A 23,671-nucleotide genomic window follows, 5' to 3' on the forward strand; every position below is an offset into this window, starting at 1 on the left:
CATTATACCGACCGTAAATATTATACGGTCCGTAAATCTCTTGCTCTTGTCCGTAAAATGGATGCCTGTTCTCAGAATCTACGCCCATCATTCACGGACCGTAAAACATTCACGGTCCATATATCTCGACCGTGAATTCATGCTTCAGACTTGGACTCGCTGTTGTTGATCTATAGTGGGAATTTACGGACCGTAATTATTCTGCGGTCTGTACTTTTCTGGCTTCAATTCTTTCTTCCCTGCAGTTGTTTCTGTAACTGTTTTACGCCAACATTGACGGGCCGTAAATAATAGACGGGTCGTCTTTTTCCTCCGCAAAATTCCATCTTCAATTACTTTCACTTTTTCCACAACTTTTTCTGCTCGTTTTACTAAATTCCCCGACTTTCGCCATAAACACATAGAATGCCTGCAACATGACAAAAACACATCAAAACGACACGAACTGGCTTGAAAACAAGTAAAACTCTCCGTTAAAAGCATCAAATGTGCCGAAATTACGCGGCACATCAGAATACACAGGGGTCCACACGTAACCCCATACCAACATGGTGAACTTGAAAAAAAAAAGTTATTATAGAACTTTGGTTGTCAATTAGTGTCTCTCATTGTGTCATCCTATTTATCTTTACGTTCTTGTCAACTTCTTTGCTTTCCGCTATTGGTTATTATATCAATAGGATTTTAGAACACGAGGTTCAAGTAGATTCTCGAAGGCTATTGTTGTGTAAGTCAGCATAATGAACAAAGAAGAAGGGGTACGACCCCATAGCTAGCACCAAAGAAAAAAAGAAGAAGAAAGAACAGAGGAGGATGAAGAAGAGCAAAGCTTTCAAGAAAGACCGGAGGAGGATGAAGAGCAAAGTTTTTGCAAGAACAGTATTGGCGTTTTTAGAAAAAGGGGACGAAAGACTTAGAGTTGGTATAGACAGCATCGATGGACTACTTGTGTCAATAGTTTGGGCCGAACGTTTATTTCGGGACATTTAGGTCAAATTTGGGCCATTAAAATTTCTAATGGCCACACACTGTTCGTCCTCCTTTAAGTTTTGCTTTAAGAGGTCAATGGTTCAATTCTGCTCAACCTATGACTATTATTTTTAACAAAAGAGATAGGCTCAAGATGTTGCAAAAACAGAAAGGCCAGGTTGAGGTTCAACCTCTAACTAGGTTGGGTATAGTTTGGGCAAAATCAAAATTCAAATCGAAATTTGATTTTTTTCTTTTTTTATAATTTTTGGTTTGACTTTTGGTCATGGATTAAATTTTGGATCTAACTTTTACAAATTTCAGACTTCAAACAGAAATTCGGATTTGGGACTTTGAATTTCGGATATTCAAAATTCAAAGTTTTTATACATTATATTTATCTCTACCTAACGATTAAACATTAGTCCATATAACTAATGTTAGGTCCAATACCCCAGTGAATTAGTCAATTTACCCAATTAGGCTAATGAATAGTGCAAATTGAGATGTATTCACTGTGACAGTATTTTTCGTTGCCATTTGACAAATTGTGGCATTGGGTCATTAAGGTAGCATATATTGATGTTTGAATCGCATAGAGTTTATAAGGATTGACTAGTGATTGACTTGAATATGAATTATCAGTAGTATAATTTATCTAGAGATGATTTTACTTTGCGTAGATTAAGAATTTCCTTAATAATGGTTGCATTATTTGAATGAACATTTTATTTGAATTACTGTAGTGAGAATTAAAATTTATTATGACAATTTGACATGAATACTTTATTAGGATGTTCATAATAGCTCAAAATTGAAAATCCGAAATAACCAAACCGATTAATCTGAAAATAAACTTAAGAAAACTGATTCAATCCGAACTTATTTGGAATGAATTTGAATTTCATATATATATATATATATATATAACACCTCCCAATGCTAATTGGGGTGATTAACTAGAAAATCAGAAAAGCTTTTATCAGCAAAGTGGTGTTAATTTTTAATATATCTTCGTGAATTTGTGTATTACGTTATACATATTTAATAAAATTTCCTGACAAACCGGTAGCGCATGACAACCCTTCATTGTGCTTGTATCTGTCCGGTAAATTATATGTTTTTTCCGTTTTAATTTATGTGAACTTATTTTTTTATTAGTTCGTGCCAAAAAGAATGACTCTTTTCTATATTTGAAAACAATTTACCTTTCTCCAATAATGTATAGTCATACAAAATATGTGTGACTCATTTAACACCACAATTTAAAAAGTTTTCTCTTCTTTCTTACACTCTGTATCCAGTTAAATGGGCTCACATAAATTAAAATGGAAAGATATTATTTTCATATTACTTATGTGTAAATATAAATATCTTATAAAAAAAAAATTAAAATAAACTTAAAAAGGGATATAAAACTAATTGAGCCGCATGCAATATGGAAGTTATCCCAATTGGGTAAGATTTCAGAAAGCTAAAAGCTCAGCTTTCACAAATATATGGGGAAATCATACGAAATGTGGCCAGATTTCAGAAAGCACGGCTTGTGCATGTAATCCTCTTGTCATGAACTGAGGGACCTCATCTGTCCATATTAGGCTAATAAAGGTTCATGGAAAACCAAGAAGAAAAGAAAACAATCAAATATAAAAACAAGGAGATAAAGCTACTCACAGAGGGTAAAAGATATTTTTAGAATTACTAGAAACATCGGTAAGAGTAATTTGATTTTATGGAGGTCTCTGGTAAGTTAGTTAAGAGTTTTTTGGGAAGAGAAGATTATGAAGGTGTTTAGCTAAGTTTATATATCAAATTGGTTTATAAGTATTTTTTTTAAATTTATTTAAGTAATTAAACACGTTTAATTAATAGAGCCATTTTGAATTTACTTATTTTGAGTGTTTTTAAACTAAATATCTTTTAAGCACTTTTGTAGTGTTTGAGTAAGCATAAAAAGATTTTGTAAGCACTTTTTTTTAAGTAAACATAACAAAAACAAGTCAAAAATTATAAGTTAGAATTTCTAACTTATGGCTTTTGGCTAATAAGTCATAAAGTTATAAGTCCATCCAAGCGGGCTCTAAGTATTTTATCCTTAATATTTTCTCTAATCTTCAAAATATTTTTTCCAAAACAAAACTTCCAAGTGTTTTTCACTCTGTATATGTGTTCATCCTTTTCTTTAATGTGATACTTTCGAATTTATACTCTCTCCATTTCAATTTATGTAAATTTGTATGTTTTTGTATTAGTCTGTGTCAAAAAGAATAATCATGTTCTATATGAGGAAACAATTTAACTTTATGCAATAATTTATAGCCACACAAAATATATGTGACTTATTTAACACCACATATTTAAAAGTCTTCTCTTCTTTTTTAAATACTGTGCCCAATCAAATAGGTTCACATAAATTGAAACGGATGGAATAATATATTACAAATCTTTTAAGGGTATTGCAACCATTCTAAATAAAAGAACAACTTAAAAGAATCGTTTTTACCAAATACATCAACAACTGAATATTAACGATTTCAATATTTCTATCCAAACACACTATTATTTATTTATATAATTAATTTTAACACTTAAAAATACTTTTCAGCTATTTACAATGATGTAAAATGGCTGCATCCAAAAAAAATCCAATCGTTTGTTCAACTCTTTTTCTCTCTCATTCATCCTATCTGTTTATGTCTGTGATGTGGGCTGGCCACAACAGTATACCTGGGGATAGATTATTTTATCATTTATTTAGGGATGGGTAGACACAAATTTATTCCTTACGTGATGGAACTGTGTTGTTTTCTACCTATATAAAGGGCCATCATACTCCCCATCATTCCTCACACATCAAATCTCATAAATCAGATTAATTGTTCCTTTCTAGTGAAACAGCAGTTGCTTCTGTTTCAGATCTAGGGTTCTTTCTTAGGTCTTGTGGTGGTAAAGACTCTCATCAGTCTTCTTCCCGCTGAGAAGGTGTTATTGAATTCAAGATTCATGAGGCTAAAAGGGGTAAATAAAGGGAGGTGACAGAAGAGAGTGAGCACACATGGTGCTTTCCTGCATGATGTTTATATGCTTGAAACTATGTGTGCTCACTCTCTATCTGTCACCCCCACCACATACTTTCTCTCTTTAGATTTCGTTCTGTTTGTGTATACTTGTGTGTGTGTTTATTCATATTGGTTATTCCAAGTATGAAAAAACTAGTCATATGTCAGATATATAAGGTTTGACGTAATTGTTTGTTCAGGATCTTTTGATTCTTGTTTACTGGAGTAGTAGATTGTGGATCTGGTATTTCATGAAGTTTTGTTGATCTATTTGCATATATGTGTACTACTCTATTGAAATGCTTTCAAGGTTTATGCAGTTCAAATTTTTCTGCATTGATTCACCTCACGTATGTTTTAAGGGTTTCCTCAAACCACCCTTTTATCTGATTTAGGGCTTTTTTTCTCTGAGGTGGGGGAGGAGTTACTGATAGGCACCTATGCAAGATTTTCTGTAAGCGGTGTAATTGGGGTGAAAAAGGGGAGGTGACAGAAGAGAGTGAGCACACATGGTGTTTTTTTGCATGATGTCTATATGCTTGAAACTATGTGTGCTCACTCTTTATCTGTCACCCCCACTGCTCTCTGTCTCACTCTAGATATCTCTTTCTTTCTGTATGTTTGTGTGTATTTATGTATATAAGTTATTCCAAGTATAAAACTAGTTGGTACATGTTAGATGTGGTTTGAGATAATTGCTTGTTCTGGAGTCATTCATGTTCTTCGGAGTGGTAGCTGGTGGGTGAGATAATTAACAAATTATGTGCTTCTCCATTTATCTGCGTTATCTTTTTTATACCTTGGGCTATTTGTTTGAGAATTGCTTTCCAAAATTCTATGCACTTCCTTAAACTGTCCTTTTATGAGTTGTCGGGTGGTTTTTTTGCTTAGACTCCAGTTTGAGAGCGTGTTGTACTTTCACCAGGAAGAAAATTATGTGTATGTGTGCTTTTGACTATTTCTTGCACTTTCACCACGAAGGAAAATCTTTTCTTTCTTGTTCAAATGAAAGTCCAATGGTGTCTGTTGCATTCTCTTTCATGAAACTTGACTAGTTTAGGGCTTTCTACTGCAAGATCTTGCATCTATTGATTGATTCTTCAATTGATCTTCTACCCTCCGTTTTGCGAAATTATTGCTAATAAATTTGAACACGTCATATTATTTTTGGTAACTTGTAAAATATTACCATAAACAAACAAAAGCATCAATTACACCTAAAGAGCACCCCCCAAACAGGCCTCAGATTTGACTAGTTACAAAAATCATTGAAGAAAAATTTCACATCTTCTAGCTTTTCTGGAACTCCTAAACATATCTGTCCTATTTTTCTGTATATATAGTTTGAATGTGTTGTATCACCACCTCTCTATTTACAATTTTGTCTCTAAAAATCTTTCAATTCCTTGCTGCCATAATTTGAGTACATCATTAAAAAGGAACAATTTGGTAGTTTTTTAGTGACATTTTAAGACTTCGTTAGTGGCCAATAGGGTTGAAGTTTAGTAATTGAGGCGTTCCTGTGCTTTCCACAAGGGATACCAAGCGACAAAGAAGACTCCATTAAGCCAGAGGAAAAGTTGATGATGATCATTACCTTTATCTGCTATAATTGACTTGTCTTTGATAAAAAGCACCTAATATCAACTCTTTTTCTGATCTCCCCAGAACAATTAAGAGAGTTAATAAATTTGGACACATGGAATATGCCTAGTTTTAGGACCAAACCATTCAAACCCTCTCTTTTTGCTTTTGATCCTCCTTAATGGACAGATCTCCCTTGTTGTAGTTAGACTAGTACTCTTAACTATAACCAACTCTTTTAGTGATTAACTAAAGAAGCTAACCTTCTTAGATAGTCTCTTCTCAATGATAATGTAAAAAGTTTGGGATGTCAAACTCAATATGCACTATTTTTGCTCATCAATGATCAATGAAGACAGTTTAAATAAATTAAATAAATAAATAAAACACCTAATATCAATGACAGTGGCTGATGTAAACATTTCTAGCTTTGTTTCTAATTGGAAACAGATGTACTGTTTTTTTTTTTTTTTTTTTTTTGCTCTAAACAAGCAAAATAAGAAGGGAAACCATGGTATTATGACATCCAAGAATGAGCTAGCAATCCTCCGACCTGACTTTACCAAATTTCTATTAAACATTCTTTTCGTATAAGTTTGTGAGATTTTACAAATAAAAAAAGAAGATACATGGAGGGAAAGTTGGGGACAAATACCAAAACCTCCGGATACACGATGAGGAATTGTAAAATTCTTGTGTATTGTATGCCCGATGTTGGAAAAACAAAATGCCCAAGCTGGAAGAAATAAAACTTCAGTAAACATGGAAAAGTCATCAGTCAAGTTTTTACAGATCATGCCATTCATTGATACTCTCCGTTCAATTTTATGGGATAACATTTCCATTTTAGTCTGTTACAAATAGAATGACGGAGTAGCTTTTTGCCTTTGGAAGTAATTTAACATAAACTTTCCATTTACAATATTTGATGAGAAAATTTTCATATAAACGTATGAATTATTTAAGATCATAAGTTTCAATTCTTATAATCACACAAACATTATGATATTTTTGTGACCGCAAATTTTTAAAATTATGGCAATAAAATATCTTATAGCCAGACAAATATTTAGCACTATCTCTCTCTTTTTTGTGTCTTTTTTACCGCTAACGAAGTTCACTTCCCTGTATCTAGATATATCAAATTTATTCTATAAGTATAAAATGTTTTATTATAGAACGCCAATAACTTATACTTAATTATTATTTTCACTTTTTATTTGTAGTCTCAAAATATATTTCTTTATTTTATAAGTGAATTTGTTACATAAATTTTAAAAAATCATGAATTTAAAGCAGTAAAAAAAATGTTGATTAAATAAATTAGGTATTTAAAAGGGTCAACTAACATATGAGAGGGAAAATATCTATTATTCAAAGTTGAGGAGGAAGTCCGATTTTTAAAGAAAAGATTGGGTATTCCTATTATATATGGATTGATGTGGTGCATGGCCTAAATTTGCTCGTCCGAAAACTCGGTGAATTACTTCAAATCATCTAAATTGACTAAAAATGAAATAAAATAACCTTTTTTTTGGTTTTGTAAGTTTATTTTTCTCTATGTATCCAAATATTCCCTTAAATATACGGATTTGGCTTGGGCCAGTGTATTGTGACTTATTCTTTAATTCGAATTGACCTAATCCATCCACATCTTAGCAATTTCGGACGAGTCAATTGGAACATGACCTATTATTGACTCAATTGATCTTGATCGGGCCAAGTGTAGCCATTTGGAGGAATGTCTATTTAAGACATAGACTAAGCTCATAAATTTTTATAAGTTTAGTTATTTCAAAATCAATTAAAGATCTAGGGAATTGAGTTAAAAATATTAGGATTTGAAGTTCGCGGACATAAAGATTTGAAATGAATTGGGCTTGTCAAAGCTTAACGTCAGATAAAATGTCTGAAGTTCTGCATATTGCTCGTGCAAGAAAATTTCATACATTTTTATAGAAACTTTTGTTTAGCAATCTCAAAGTTCAAACACAAAATATTCTCAAAAGTAAATCCTTTTACCATTCTTTTCAGAGTATTGAAAGGTCAAACACATTCGGGAGAATTACATTGTAAAATTTACTTGGTGTAACTACCCCTAAGACTTATTTATGGATAATATCTAACCTTTTTAATATTTATGATCCATAAATATATTTTTCAAATTTTACACTTCATAGCTACCCCACGTTTTTTCTAATTAACCGTGCAACACCATATCCCTCTTTTCACGCATAGTTCCCAAATATACTCTCTCTCTCCACCTAAATACACGCTATTAACTCCCAATTCCCCCCATTTCTTCCATAATTCAAATCAGTTTCTTCCACCTCTTCAATTATCAATTCCGTTTTTCACTCTCACATAACACCACATTATTTTTACAGTTTCTAAGCAAAACACTTACCAAAAATAGGTAAGTTTTTATTTCGGTTTTTGATTTGTTGTCACGACCCAACTAGGGGCCGCGACGGGTACCCGATACTTGTACCAAGCACCCCTTATCTCGTATCGTACTTTTACTACTAGGTGGGCCGTATAGACTATACCGTATCCTTTTTTTTTTTTCTGTTACTTAACGCTAACATTAATAGCATAATTGTAAACATGGACTAATAAACTTTGCTAGCACCTTATACAACGACGAGGACAACAAACGTACAAAACATCTGACTGTACATATCTGTCTACGAGCCTCTAAACAAAGTACATCCACATATACAAGAAGGGCCGGGTTCTACCGTGCCCGAATATATACACAAAAGTAGTACCAAGAAACTGAGGCTCCGGAACAACTGGAGCGCTGCCACAGTACTGCTGATGGAGCTCCTAGGAGTCAAATCTGTCTACCTGCTGACCTGCGCGGCATGAAACGCAGCGTCCACAAGAAGGGACGTCAGTACGAGTAATGTACCGAGTATGTAAGGTATGAATAATAACATAGGGCAAATATAGAACAGGGATAATGACATAAAAGAGATATAGCGCATGTCATGAGGTAGAAACATAACATGTACATATAAGTGCACGTTGGCGGATACCATGCATGTTTAGCGCTGCGGAACGTGCAGCCCGATCCATATGTGCATATACTATAACATATTGTTGCGGCACGTGCAGCCCGATCCATATACATATAATACTTTGCTTTCTTGGAAAACATTTCTTTTCATATATATATAACATAGATCATATCATATTGCCGAGGCGTCGGCTCCGGTCCATTTAACCATATATCCCGCGTCCGGGCATCCCGCGTCCGGGACGATATCATGTACCATACTCCAACTGATCAGGTGGCTATGCGTCTATAGCGCCTTACCTTTCCCCATCTTCCCCATATACATTTACATATACTTATAACATGTATACAGCATGCATGAGAGTCCAAGAAAACCATGTTCGCGTCGGAGTGACGTAAGGTCGGTAGCCCCCGATTACATTATGGAATAATCATGATCGTCATGTCTCACCTTGAAGGAACTAATATTATAAGGCGAGACTACTAATGGAGAGTAATATCATGAGAAAACATAAAACATGATCATAAGGTGTCGTTTCGTATACTTTGGAATCTTTAAAAATAGTCATCATTCATGAATAGAGTTGAGAATTCAAGAAATAGCTCAACGTTCTCATATCGTCACTGAAATCATGAACTTGGAACCTTTAATCATGGAATCACCATTGTCATATTCTTCATATAAACATTTTCTTCCTTGACATCATCCATGTCATTGTAGAACATATTCATCGTAATCGTCATAGAAATATTCTCATTAGAATAATTACGACACTTGTGAAGGCTTTAGTGTAATCCGATTTCATTTAACAAGTTGTAGATGTTAGATGCAATTGTTTCAATAAGATAGGAAAAACTTAATTCAATTCTATTGAATGAAAAAGGGCCAATTTCAATCTCGGATTTCTAGGAATAGGATCGTCCCCGAGGCTCGTATTCAAACCTAGTATGTCTAAGACATGCCAAAGAAGGAAGGGTGAATCCTTACATACCTTTTTCCGCTCCTTATGCTATTCCAAATTCAAGTTCCAAATCCTCCAAAATCTACAAATTGGTCACATTTACCAAACCTTAATTAGAGCATTTAGAAGTGGAATCTTAAAGTAACACTTGTCTACCGAAATTTCGGCAGCACTTCCCCTGTAAATACACCATCCCCAAAATCTAATTTGGCCAATTTCAATCAACAACAATCCGGGAATTCAACCTGGCCAAACTATCAACATAATGTCAACAACCATTCTAACAATTTCCATATTCAATCCAAGATACATTCTAACAACTCAATCAATATACTACTTCCTTCAAGACCTTTCAACCCCAATAAAAACAATAACAACTTAATAATTTACGCACTAACAACATCATATTCCATACACGCAAGAACATCATATTCAATTTACATAATCTCCCAAAACAAGCCTCCAACTACTAAACTTCACTAAGCTCATTAAGCTTTTATTTGCAACAAAAAAAATCCACAACACAACAACCAAAATACTAAATAAACTTGCTCACCATTCCTTCATGATTCACCAAATATACACGGCTATACATATAATATACAACTCACGGCCAACATCATGCACACATGGCTACAACTTCACTAAAATCATCCAACTTCCATTATTAACATAACACCCACAACAATAACAACCCAATACTAGATAAAATAATTAAAACATGATTTCTACACACACACATACATGCACGGCCACACCCCTATATTCATATTCCTCATGAATTTCATCCATTTTTTGTACACTACAACATGCACCAATATCCTTAACATATAAAGAAAGAATTAAACCTTACCTTCTTCCTCACTTCTTCACTTGGATAGAACTCACAACTTGCAAGAATATGGGTTTTTCTTGCTCCAAAGACCAGTTCACTTTGCTAGGAACCCTTCAATTAGTAGAAAATGATTTTTAAAGAAAACATTTTCCAAGTTTCTTGTGGAACTTGCTCTTGGCCGAATGGCCTTGGAAAATTTCTCCTTTTTCTCTTGTTCTTTGTTTTCTTGAAAAGTCTAGAAAGTCCTATGGAAAAGATGACTAAGTCATCTTTTATTTGGTCTCTTAAACTTCTAGTTGGGCCTAAGCCCACTCCAATTGGATGACTCAAATGGCCCATTTTAATTCCCAAGTCCATATATGCATTTGGGTCTTACAACTCATGAAGGATTTTTATTTTTTTCAAATTTCAAATTTACCCTTAGTCTCTCTCCATATTTCCATGAGTCATATCGCGAATTTCCCTTTTTGCCCCTAGCCTTCCTTAACGTTTCCACTTCAAAATTCTTCGTAAGCAACTTGTATGCCAAACAAAATGAAAATAAGGCCTTACTTGTTATCTTCCCGCAGTTATCTTGAATCATCCGATTGCACAAAAATGCGGGATATAACATCTGTATACTGTATTTCAGTATATTTTTTGTGAAGATGCATGTTGTTTGCTTTTTTTCTTATTTTTTGTAAAATTCTTTGTTGCTTTAATTTCATCATTCTCAGATATAGAAATCATCCATTCTTAGTGTTGTTTTTCCTCAAGATTCACAGATTCGATTTCAATGGCTGAAATTGGCTCTCCGGGCACGAGAACTCGAGGTATAGAAAATATAATAGATGCTCCTAGTTTCTCTTTGGGATTCACTCAACAAGAAAACCCCATTGCAGGAGGGTCATCTTATGCTGAGATGCGTAGCAAAAAAATCAATGATCCAAGAAGGAACAAACAACATCATGATTCTCATGATGATAAAGAAACAAAGAGGAAACATTCAGCACCAGATAAAAAAGTTTCTGAAGTGCCGCTACAGAAGAAGAGAAAGGTTACCAAGAATGTTCCTGGAGGCAAGGGCAAAAAAGTAGTTCGGAAGAAACCTTCAATTGATGTAGAAGACGATGGAGAGGTATTTTCCCCTTTTCATGAATGTATTTCAATTCACCAGATCTATATTTCCCATATATTTATGGGTATTTTTTTTCGTATTTCCTTTTGTTTTGAATTATTTATGTGTTTTTCAATTTTTTATATACATTTTATCAACTGGTAGTTATGTTTTTGGGTTTTGTTATATTTTTGTTTTTAATCTGGGTTGGACATTCTATCATTATAATTGTTCATTATATTTCAGTGTATTTCACTGAATGTCAAAAATACAGCATGTTTGTTATAGATTTTAAGACTTTAGCAGTTGTGTTTCTTTGTAGTTGTGATTTCTTGTTTTAAATTTTTTGTATCTTAGTTTCGTAGGCAAAATTGACTGTGTTTTACATATGTCTTTTCGTCCAGGATTCTAGATTTTTGGTCACAAAGCAGCCTGCTGTGGCCCCATCTATGCAAAGATACACAAACGTCAATGTAATCAGTGACATTAGGGGTAAACTAAAGGGGGCTGGTCAGATGGACAAGTTTGCAGACTCTATTTTTGGGAAATATCTCAGAATGCAGCATATGGATGTACAAGCACAGTTGTTCAAGTGCTTCATGGTTAAAGAGCTTAAGGGAAGTACATACGAGTGCTTTACATTTGAAATAAAGGGAAAAGTATTGTGTTTTAGCATTAGAGAATTTGCACTAATCACTGGATTGAATTGTGTCTCCGACGCAAATGAGTTTGTATACGATAAGACGGAAAAAAATAGGCTTATGGATGATTATTTGGGTGGAACATCTGATCACATCAAAGGGGGGCAGTTGATTGAGTGTTTCAACAATACAGATTGGGAGGACAAAGGCGAGGACGCAGTCAAGATGGCCATATTGTATTTTATAAATACATTCGTATTCTGCGGTGAGCCTGTTCGATGGAACATACCTAGGATACATTTTGACGTTGTAGAGGATGGGAGATATGTTGATTATCCTTGGGGCAAAGAGTCCTTCAAAGAGTTGGTTACAAGCATCAGTCAGAAATATGCCGACTTCAAGCAATATTATAGGATTCACGGAATGTCAATTGCCATGCAAGTTTGGCTGTATGAATCTTGTTCAAAAGTCCCATCCAATATTGCAATTAAGTCGGGGAATTTAATTCCAATAATATTGAATTGGCGGACTATTGAAGAAAGACCGAAATTTGATCATTTGATGGAAGGCATGTTTAGAGATGACATACACCCGGTAAATTTTACACATGCATTCCTTTTTTTTGTATCTGTATTTGAATCAAATTTTATTCATTTACATCCCATTGTATATCACTTGTATTTTTCCCTATATATTTATTGTATTTCAGTATATTTCGCACTCTATTTTATTGTATTTCAGTATATTTCACACTCTATTCTAGATCATCACTTTTTCAGGGGGGTAATCATATGTATTTCAATATATTTCTCATCGACTCAGTCCTCTATATCACTGTTTTTCTCATTGTAGCCCCCAAATATCATAAATGTTTCCATATATTCTTTTTGAAACCATTATATGTATCGACACAAATATAGTTCATTCAATTTCTTTTGATGTACTTAAATGTATATCTCACTATTTCTAATTTTTTTATTCACAGATTTGTACTTTTGATGATGTTGTTCCAACCACTGCTGAGTTGGAACGACTTAATTTGCCTCCTGCTGTTTCACAAGCTATCCCCAACCCAACAGACGGAGTTGAAGTTGCCGAAGGCAACGAGATGGTTGATGATGACTATGATGACTTCAGTACCACACCACCACACAATGTAAGGGGTAAACAACAACAGCGGTCTGTCGTATCTGATTCACCGCCTCATAAGAAACGTAGACGGGTTTCAGTTACAGATTCTACTGTTAGGAAACAACCAGCCCGGAACGAACCTGTCACACCCTAATCTCCCTAGGGTGTGATGGGCACTCAACCCCATATCCGGAGCCGAACGAACCCACAGACTCTTATTACATACATAATCTCTTCGGACTCTGAAATCAAATAAAAGTGAAATACATAGTAAGCTTTCAAAATCTTTCTTTTATCGCTTGATTCTGTTAATCAGTGAAAATGACAAACATAATAAATGCTTTTGCAAACTTCAAAAACAAGTCAAATCTGTAATCACACGGAATTTGTAACATAACATAAAATGACACACCGGCTGATGGAGCCGCTTACAAAACTGACGTCCTATACCCACGACTCTGTCTGCAAAGTCTCTAACTTCGAACAAAACATCATAGCACATATACTCTGACTCGGCAACACTCCAGGAGAAAATGGAGTTTCCACTCCAGCTGAAGCATCTTCTAGCAATGTCCTTTACTTATCTGGGTGTACCTGCATGGCATGAAACGCAGCCCCCGAAGAAAAGGGGGTCAGTACGGAATATGTACTGAGTATGTAAAGCATGGAATATAGAAAACTGAATCATAATTGAAACAAACAGTACAAAAGTAAGTACATTTTCAAAATACCAAATTACTTATTTTCCAGAATACAAATGGTGTATACCGATGTCATGTGTCAGAAGAAGTACAGAAAATAAGTAGATCACCCAGAGTGCCAAAATGCGTACTTTCCAAACACAGACCATGCGTGCCAACATCGTATGTCATCATATACATACACACATAAATGATTCATATGTAACTTAATAGTGCCAAGGAACGTACGGCTCGATCCATATATATAACATATTAGTGCCGAGGAACGTTCGGCCCGATCCACAAATGTATTTGCTGCGGAACGTGCAGCCCGATCCATATACACATATTATATTGTTGTGGCACGTGCAGAAGGTTAGTACAGACAATAAGCACGATATGCAGAATAATAAAAACAACTTACTGGAAACACGAATCATGCATGCCAAGAACGGTATCCGGCCCCTTACGGAACCCGGGGAACGTGGCGCCACCCTGCCTTTGGCGCCACACACATCATACTCCGAAAGGTTTGCTCAGTAATCTCCGTCACACATCATAATATCACATCACAAGATCAGAATATACATATACACATATATGGTTTGGCGAACCATGAACACATCATAACACCGTAACACATCATACTCCGGAATACATATATGGCACCCGGCCCTCAAGCAAGGGACCCGGCGAACCATGCGCACCATCTATACCGGCCCGGGACTCGGCGAATGATATAATAGTAGTATGCACGAGCAGAGTTGTGAGAAACCATATGCACATAAATCAAGACTCGATGGATAAGTATACTTACCGACCCCTGAAGGCTCAGAAACAAGTTCCGGGTCAATCTGAATTAGTATAAGAAAGTTATGAACGTTTGAAGTACAGAACGTTCTACAAGCGTTTCAGAAGCCATTTTTGGAAAATCAAGGCCATAATCATGTCAAGTACCTTTCGGATATCGTTATGGATCAATTCAATTAGAGTTTTTGGGACCATATGCACATATCAAAATATATCAAAGACTCGATGGAGTAATCGAACGTGCTAGCATTTGAAAATCAAAACCTTATTCATATCAATTATTTTTCGAATGTCATTTGGAAACATATCAACAAACTTCGGACATCATAGATATACATCAAAACCATATGAGACAACTTATGGAAGTCAAAAATATTAGTCATCCTAGTGGCTCTAAGAACAGGAAATTTCTTTGAAATCATACATATACGTCATTTTCTCGTTTCATAAAGATCATGCCAAAAGAAAGAAAGGGTAAGCCTTACATACCTGTTCGACCGCTTATAAGCTACGCTTATTCGTCCAAGCTTGTAAGTCTACATTTAAAAGGAATTTATGCTACTGTTAGCCTTTTCGTCGCACATTTGTACCATATTTCAAATCATACTATTTTATATTCTGCCGAAAATCGGGCAGCATCTCCCCTGTTTATATGCCTAGCTCGAATTCTCAATTCAGCAACCAACAACAACAACAACAATACCAACAATACCAACATTAATCATAATATTTCCAATACCAACGTATGCTATAAAACAGCCCACACATTATTTTCTAAATTCCTCAACTAACCAAATTTGCGATATAACTATTTAATAATTTTATTTCCGTAAGGGAGTCGAAATTAATACTAACAACATCAATAACGACATCCTCCACATTCTACAAGTTGAATACATTTATTTTCATTCAAAATTCTCTTCGAATATCATTCCATAATTCACAATGCCAACAAACGAATTTATCACACTATTTTCTCCGTTCTAGTTCGGTAGAACTCTAAATAAACTTATTAGCAATGAAAAGGAACCTTAATCTTACCTCAAGTGTGCAGCCACCACGTCCACCCCCTTCTTTTTGGTTGATTTTTAGCTCAAATTGGAGGCAACGCAACATAGAACGCTTTTCTCTTCACGGGCTTCGGGATTCGGGGCTCAGATTTTGGTCAAAATTGATCTTTTCTCTCTAAGCTTTCTTCTCTCTTTTTCTCCAGAATTTTCTGGGTGTTTTGTTCTGAAAATGAGGAGAAAAGGCTGATATATCACTTAAATAAACATGGGTCATGGGGCCTACCCCGGTTGGGCCCGGATTGGGCCTAGCCCACTGACCTTTCTACCTTAAAACGTACATATCTCCTTATCCCGACATCTCCTGTGGACCCACAACCTATGGTTGGAAATATAATTCAATTCTATACAACTTCTATTTCTTGGTATTTTTCCAAATTCCAAACCTATAATACCATTTTTTCCCCTCGAAGTCAGATCACCCGAAAACGTTACTTAAAAATATTTGTTTGGAGGACTTCCACTTTGATTTGGCTCAGGGGTCCTTCTTGAGTTGTGTTTAACTTCACGTATGTGATTCATATAACTTGTCAAGTGTTCCAAAAATATCTCGATGTGTGGGCCCCACCTCCGCTTACGAATAATCCGACGTACAAAAAAATACGAAATATAATATTATCAAAGTGTAGTAACAACGTGATTGTCAATGTTTGAGGAAGTACATGTCACACTCAGGCTCTGAAAATGCGGGGTATAACAGAACCACTCATAACATCGAAGGACGCTTCGATATCAAGGCATCGTGATGTCCAAACAGCCACCACAACTGATGAGGTGAAACTGCTCAGACAGGAGTTTCAAGCTTTTAAGAACGATGTAAGTGTTTTGTTCTCCTTTTTTTTTTGTAATATATTTGCTTTGTTAAGGGTTTATACAATTTTGACGTATTGTTCTGTCAAAAACACGTAGGTAACTGCTCAGTTAAACAAGTCCATGGATGATATTCGCAAGTGCATCGATGACAGCTTCAAAAAGGTTGTTGAGGCAATAAAGGGAAATCAAACCTCAGAAAAGGTAAATCCAAAATAAAATTGAGTTTATTCACAAAATACAGATTTTGAATGAAAACTGTTCCCATACTTTTATGAATAACATTTAAATATATTTCTAAGGTTGCCGATAGTGAAGCTCCGGTAAATCAATACGAGGTTGGCATACAATACTCGCATGAATTCCATCAAGAACAACAATATGGCAAAGAGACATCAACTGTCAAAGATGGTATCGATGAAAATAAGGTAAAAACTACCCTTTAACAATATGTATTTTTTTTAATTTGTTTTGTTATACATATAGGAACTCACAATAATATATATTATTGGAAAAAAATATGAAGTTGGCAGGCACAATGTTAACTGGCGATGTTTCTGGTGTTGGAATGCGTCGAAGTACACAAAGTGGGGATACTTTAAAGGCTTCAACTGAAGAGATTCAAGGTAGCGGTGAAACACCCCCCATGCCAACACAACCACAGGTACCTCAGAAAAAAATTGACTTTTTTTTTTGTCGGAATGGTTTTTATGGTTCAGTGAAAGGATGTCATACACACATGTTTACTTGTATTCACATAACAAGTTTAGTATATCTCACTGTATTTCTATCACTAATTTGTATATTTCACTGTATTTTTAATCTTTTTAGTATATTTGACGATATATTTCACTATATCTCTAATTGTTCTTACTATATTTCAGTGTATAATTCACTTGTCACAACATTTTTTTATGTATTCCACTGAATTTCACTGTAACTTTTTTTAGTATATTTCACTGCATCTCTAACACTTTCCAGTATATTTCACTATATTTCTAACCCGAGTTTTCATACTTCAAATTATATTTCACTGTTTTCTAACTCATTATTGTATTCCAGTGTATTTACTGTTCAATGAACACTACACTGATTTTTTTATTGTATATCCCGGTGATGTTTTTAATTCATTTTGAATTTGTATTTTGTTGTTTCACTGAATGTTTATAACTGGTATAGGGCGAGGCAGTCATTGTGCATACACATGTGCCGGTTCCGGCTGTGCAACAAGGTGGGATAAATGATAATGCAGAATTTAGTGCATCAGAGCAAATGGTAGCAGAGTTGCTAATCCAGTGTCCTCTTGCCACCGTGATTCCACTTGGTCCCCCTGCAATACAAGTTAATGATCAAGCTGATCCCTACATGTTTAAGACCCCTCAGAGCAGCAAAGTTGAGAACGTTGTACCAAATTCTCAATGGTTAATTCCTGATGATGAATTACCTAGCCAACTTGGAGTACAACCAATAACGGGGCAAGGTTCAGCTGCTGAAATAGCACAACCTTCAATCGAAAATACTGAACGCCGAATGATTGTCCACCCAAGCATTGTGCGAGATAGGAAACCCAGCAAATACACTGTGTCCCCTTTCATGCCAAATTACAGCTCAGCAGGATCTTCTGCAAGGTCTTCTGTCCCTATCATATTTGAAAAGAATCACCCCTTTGTAGAACATCCAATAAATGCCCCTGCGGACACGGCGTATTTTTAAGAATATGAAAATTGGCTCAAGAAGGATTTGTTATTAAGGCATGATAAAAAGTAAGTTTTTCTAACATTACATTTCTTTAAAAAATTTAAATTTGTTTTTATACAAGATTTCTAATCATATGTTTCTTTATTGTCTGTTGATATATAGAAGAGACAAGGAAAACCACTATAGAAAAAACAAGGAATTAGTGGATCCTGAAGACGCCGATATGTCACTCAAGTTAGGCGTCACACTTGTTAAAGACAAAAACTGGTTCTACTTGTTATCAATGGAAGGGAAACTTTGGAATGATGAGGTTCGTTTTTTTTACAGAATTTCCTTTTTCCATTTAGCATGTTTCAATGTTTATTTTACGATGTATTTCTTTAAATCTTCCTAATTTTCACTGTTTGTTCTTCATGTATTTCACTGTCTCTATCATATATTTTCGATGTATTCCACAGATCGACTTCACTGATTTAACACACGTTCATTTGACTGTGTTTTTTCTTCACGTATTTCACTGTCTATATCATATATTTTTGATGTATTCCACAGATCGACTTCATTCTGTTATCATACATTCTGTTATATTTCTACTGTGATATGCTTCTGTTTTTTTCAGTAGTTGTGTTGTATTTTTTCAATATATTTCAGTGTATTTTTTATGGAGTAACAACTGAGATTACTGACTGCCCTTATATTTTATTTGCAGCATCTTGATGTTATTTTTTATTACCTCCGTAAGAAAGGCAAATATGAAGATAACAGCACGTATAAATATACCACCGTCAGCTGTATACTACATACCATAATCACCAAGATTTACCATGCTTGGAAAAATCCGGAATCATCCACAAGTATTGCTAGCAAGGAATCTGATGTATGTGAGTACATAAATGGGTACAGGTTGATGGGTAATGTACCATGGCATACAGTTGACAACGTATTAATCCCTGTCAATGTGAAAGAGGAAAATCACTGGATTTTAGTGGTAATATCATTCATTGACAGGTGTGTATTTGTTATTAAACATACGCTATAGAAATAATGAAATACACTTCTATAATGTATCTTTTTGTTGTTTTCTTATATTGTTTATGATTTTTGCGCAGATGTCTGTATGTGTACGACTCATAACGAGCTGCAGGGCATGATGCTGTCGTTAGGAGAGAAGTGAACATGATGGCTGCCCTTGTGCCACATCATCTACAAATGTCTGGTTTTTATGAAAAGAAGAAGGATATAGATTTTCAGAATCACCCCGCTTACAAAAACAGAGCACTAAATGACGATTTTGACGTCGTTAATGTGGACGATCTACCACAACAACCCTTTGGAAGCATGTATGTTTTTTTTAAAAAAACTTTGAAATACAGATTCAATAACATTGTTCTTCTTCTAAAAATTTACTAAAGCACGAATAAATTTTTGTTCACTTTGTTTTCAGGGATTGTGGTGTATATGTGGCAGTTTTTGCTGAATTCTTGAGCTCGGGTGAAGGCATTCCAGTCAATATTGATGCAAAGTTCCACCGTCAGAGATACGGTGCACTTCTTTGCGACTATGCTTGGTGCAAGGCAAACCAGAATGCAGAAAGTGATAACGAGCAACCAGCAAGACCAGTCAGGCCTATAGTTGATTACGATGCAGTGAATATAGTAGATGACGTAGAGTAGATGTTGGGATAGATTAGATGTTGTTTAGTTCAAGACATTTTTTCATATATTTTTGATGTTGAACATTAGTGTTTGGATCAGTTAAAATTACTTTTAGACAGTATGTTTTTCTTTCAGAATACAACAAGTATGGTGTTGTCTTTTGTCTAGAGTTCTCGGATATTATTAAATACACTTGTATGATGTCTACAGTCATTTCGTGTTTGTTTGTTATAAGTACGCAATACATTTCCTTATTCATTGTATATCTGGTAAGCTTTTTTTTTTGAAAACCAGAAATGCAACAACCATGTCATATATATTGCAATAAAAGTCAACTGGTTCATAAGTTCACGAGTGTTCTTTAAAATGTATTCCCCAACAATGAAACTATATTGAAATACAAGGAAATAAATTGAAATACAGAGAAAAACAAAGAAATATAAAAAAGTTACCAAATTCCTGAATGCTTTTTCTTTGTATAATAATTCGGCCAATTTGTTCTGTATGAATCAAATGTATTCCCACAACAATCATTGCACATATAAAGTCATTTGTTGAGGCACAAGTATTGACCAATGTTTTTCAAGTTAATTTCATTGAAATTTTATTATTGAACAAATCAGTTCAACTCTATGACATAACACCAGTGAAATACATCACAGAAAAAAAAATGAATTCAAGATGGAATACATCTGATTTTTTTTTAAAACAGCATCGGACAACTGTCCTACAAATAAAACACAAATGAAGACTAGACATTTATTTTCTTCTTCTTAAGTGGCTCATTACCACGCGAACGCCTGTAATGACCAAGACGTCCACATGTACTACAAGCATTCCTACGTTTACCAATCATCAGCTCCATTAATGGCTTATCCCTTTTCTTTTTTGGCCTACCAGGAGGTCGCTTGTATCTCGGTGGCAGAACAACGCCCTCCAATATGTGTGTTGGAACATTCCACTCACTCTCGTCGGGAAGTGGATCAATCGGCACATCATACGTATTCACCACTGTATTTGGCTTGAATAATTCTGAGCAATATGCATTAGCCGTCAGATTTTTACTCTTTAATACAGCCCAAGCATGTGAACATGGTATTTCGTCCATTTGAAACATCCTGCAACTGCAAGTTTTCCTCTTCAAATCAATTATGAAGCGCCACGGTCCATCATTAACCATATAAACATATTCAGTTGATGCTTCAACCTAAGAAATATGCACATTCAACAACAAAAATACATTGCATGTCAGTTTCCATAAACTTAAAAAAAACTTAAGGCAGTTAGCTAAATACAACAAAATATAGAAAAATACAGAGAAGTATACCCTGAGATATAAACAAACAAGTTTTATCATCAAGAAAAAACTTACCCTCATGTGTAACGATTTATACTCGTTCATTGAGAGCATTTCTGGTATCGTCTCGAAAGTGTTGAGAATGTGTATGTACCATTTTTCCTATTTGTGCAATTCCATCTCCCAAACATCCTCCTAACTTCTTCAAGGAAATCAAATACAGGCAACTCTCTTGTCGCTACTAGTTTTCCATTAATACATTCCGCTATATTCGAAGTCATCGTCCAACCTCTGTTAACAGGTGAATATAGCCTAGACCATTTCTCCCTTCCAGCATCATCCAAATATTCCTTTACTCGTATATCAACATTCTCAATCTTTTCCATCAGTTTATCGAACTCATCCTGTGTGTATGGTTTGGCAAGTGAATAAAACACAGGACTCAATACTTCATCATTCGACTTGTATTTCTTAGTCACATTTTTCCACAAATGCCATATGCAGGCCAAATGAGGAACAGTAGGATACACCCGATACACCGCTTTGATTATGCTTTCGTGTCTGTCGGATACGACACACATGTTATCCCTAATACCATAAGCTTGCTTGAACTGCTCAAAGAACCAAGTCCAGGACTTATCATTTTCCGAATCTATCAAACCATATGCCAGTGGTAGAATATTACTTGTATATACATTTGCATTGTAAAAAGTTAATCCATAAACTGTGTATTTTTATCAGTCTATATTTTAAGTCTATATAAGAGTACTGTAATCTATATTTCACAGTATATTTCGGTATATACAATGTATTTTTCAGTTTATATAATTGAAATTAAACGCACAGGAATATACATACCTACACCATCCAAAGTACTTGCGGATACAAATGTACCATTATACGTGTTTTTAAGGTGTGCACCATCCACTACCACTATTGGTCTACAACACTCGAATCCCTTTATGAATGCTTTGAGTGCAACAAAGAAATACAGGAACTCATTTTCACATGATTTATGCATTTTAACATATGATCCAGGATATGTTTTATCTAGGATATACACATATGCCGACAATTTATTGTATGAAGCAGCAGGATCCCCCCTCAAATCATTCATAGCTTTTTCTCTAGCTCTCCAGGCCAGCATGTAAGAAACATCTCCGCCGAATTCATTTTTTACGTCGTCCATTATATCCCCAGGGCTGACTTTCCTCTTGTGGTTCGCTATTTTCGGCTTAACAACCGATTCCCCAATAAACCAACTTTTTGCTTGCCTCTGTGAATATACCTTGTCCTTCAAAGGGCATGTATGTTCGTCATGGAAATACCTAACTCTTAACAGTTCAGATTTTCCAACACTTGACGCTCGTAATTTCCATTCACATTCAGGCGACATACATACGACTGTATAGCTAAAAAAAAACATATATCATTAGGAAGTCATTCTCAGTAACGAGCAGTTTGTAATGCATTTATTATCTCCCGCAAAGTTAGAATATGGAAAGCACATACCTTATAGCATTTGATCTCTCAGTTTTGAAATTGAATCGTTCTCGAAAAGCATAATTCGCCAACACAAGTTTCAATGTATCCTTATCCTTGTAAATTTGATCTACAAAAATTTCCTTCTGTTCTGCGTTGGAAATAATCAATTTGTTGTCCTCATCTAAAAATACAACAGCCTTTCCACAATTTGACAGATCGAATTCATTCGAATCATACGCAGCCATATACTCTAAATTATCATCGTATCCAAGTTGAAGCAGATCGTCTCTAAAAACACACTCATCAGTTGCAATCTCCTCAACATCATTATCTGTAATACTAACGCACAATGGATACATCCCCAAAACACTTTTTTCCCTCTTAAGCTCAACATACACCCTAACTCTCATATCGTTGTGTATTTCTATTGGTTGAGTATCCCCCTGAACAACATATTTTATTGAGATTTTGTTTCTGCAACTATCCAGACCAAGTTGAGTTGAAATCGTAGCAACCAGTTCATCGTATTTGCAATAATCACTTAATACAACTGCATCTATTTTGTAGTTAACGTAACAATTTTGATCGTTTCAAAAACCAGAATGTCGGATCAACGCGGTTACGGTGGCCATTTATATCATTACAAATACAGCGATACTAGAACAACATATCTCCAATCAGATTGTTGAAAAAAATAATAAACGAAAGGGATTTTGCTGTATTATCGCAAAACCAGATTGTTGAAAAAAAAAAAAGGAACTATTGTTGTATTATCGCAAAGCAGATTGTTGAAAAAAAAAAAAGGAACTTCAGCTATTTTTTGGGAAAGATAAGATGCTGATTTTGTTTTTTGAATTCAAAAAGTATTTG

General features: G+C 34.9%; 2 protein-coding genes across 2 annotated transcripts; one reads left to right on the plus strand and one right to left on the minus strand.

The window, feature by feature from the left end:
* The first annotated feature begins 18,405 nt into the window (after positions 1–18,405).
* On the plus strand, positions 18,406–19,612 carry LOC132638393 (uncharacterized). The gene is made up of 4 exons (XM_060355292.1): positions 18,406–18,429; positions 18,527–18,674; positions 19,074–19,372; positions 19,474–19,612. The coding sequence occupies exons 2-4, from the start codon at positions 18,588–18,590 to the stop codon at positions 19,496–19,498; spliced, it is 411 nt and encodes a 136-aa protein (XP_060211275.1). The 5' UTR covers positions 18,406–18,429; positions 18,527–18,587; the 3' UTR covers positions 19,499–19,612.
* Positions 19,613–20,770: 1,158 nt separating this feature from the next.
* LOC132637431 (uncharacterized) lies at positions 20,771–23,211 on the minus strand. Its single transcript, XM_060354520.1, has 5 exons — positions 22,829–23,211; positions 22,175–22,728; positions 21,506–22,040; positions 21,335–21,347; positions 20,771–21,226 (listed from the first exon to the last, which is right to left on the minus strand). Exons 1-5 carry the CDS (start codon positions 23,209–23,211, stop codon positions 20,771–20,773), a joined length of 1,941 nt encoding a protein of 646 aa, XP_060210503.1.
* Between the last annotated feature and the right edge of the window lie 460 nt (positions 23,212–23,671).

This window comes from Lycium barbarum, chromosome 4 (assembly GCF_019175385.1).
Source record: "Lycium barbarum isolate Lr01 chromosome 4, ASM1917538v2, whole genome shotgun sequence".
Taxonomy (NCBI): Eukaryota; Viridiplantae; Streptophyta; class Magnoliopsida; order Solanales; family Solanaceae; genus Lycium; species Lycium barbarum.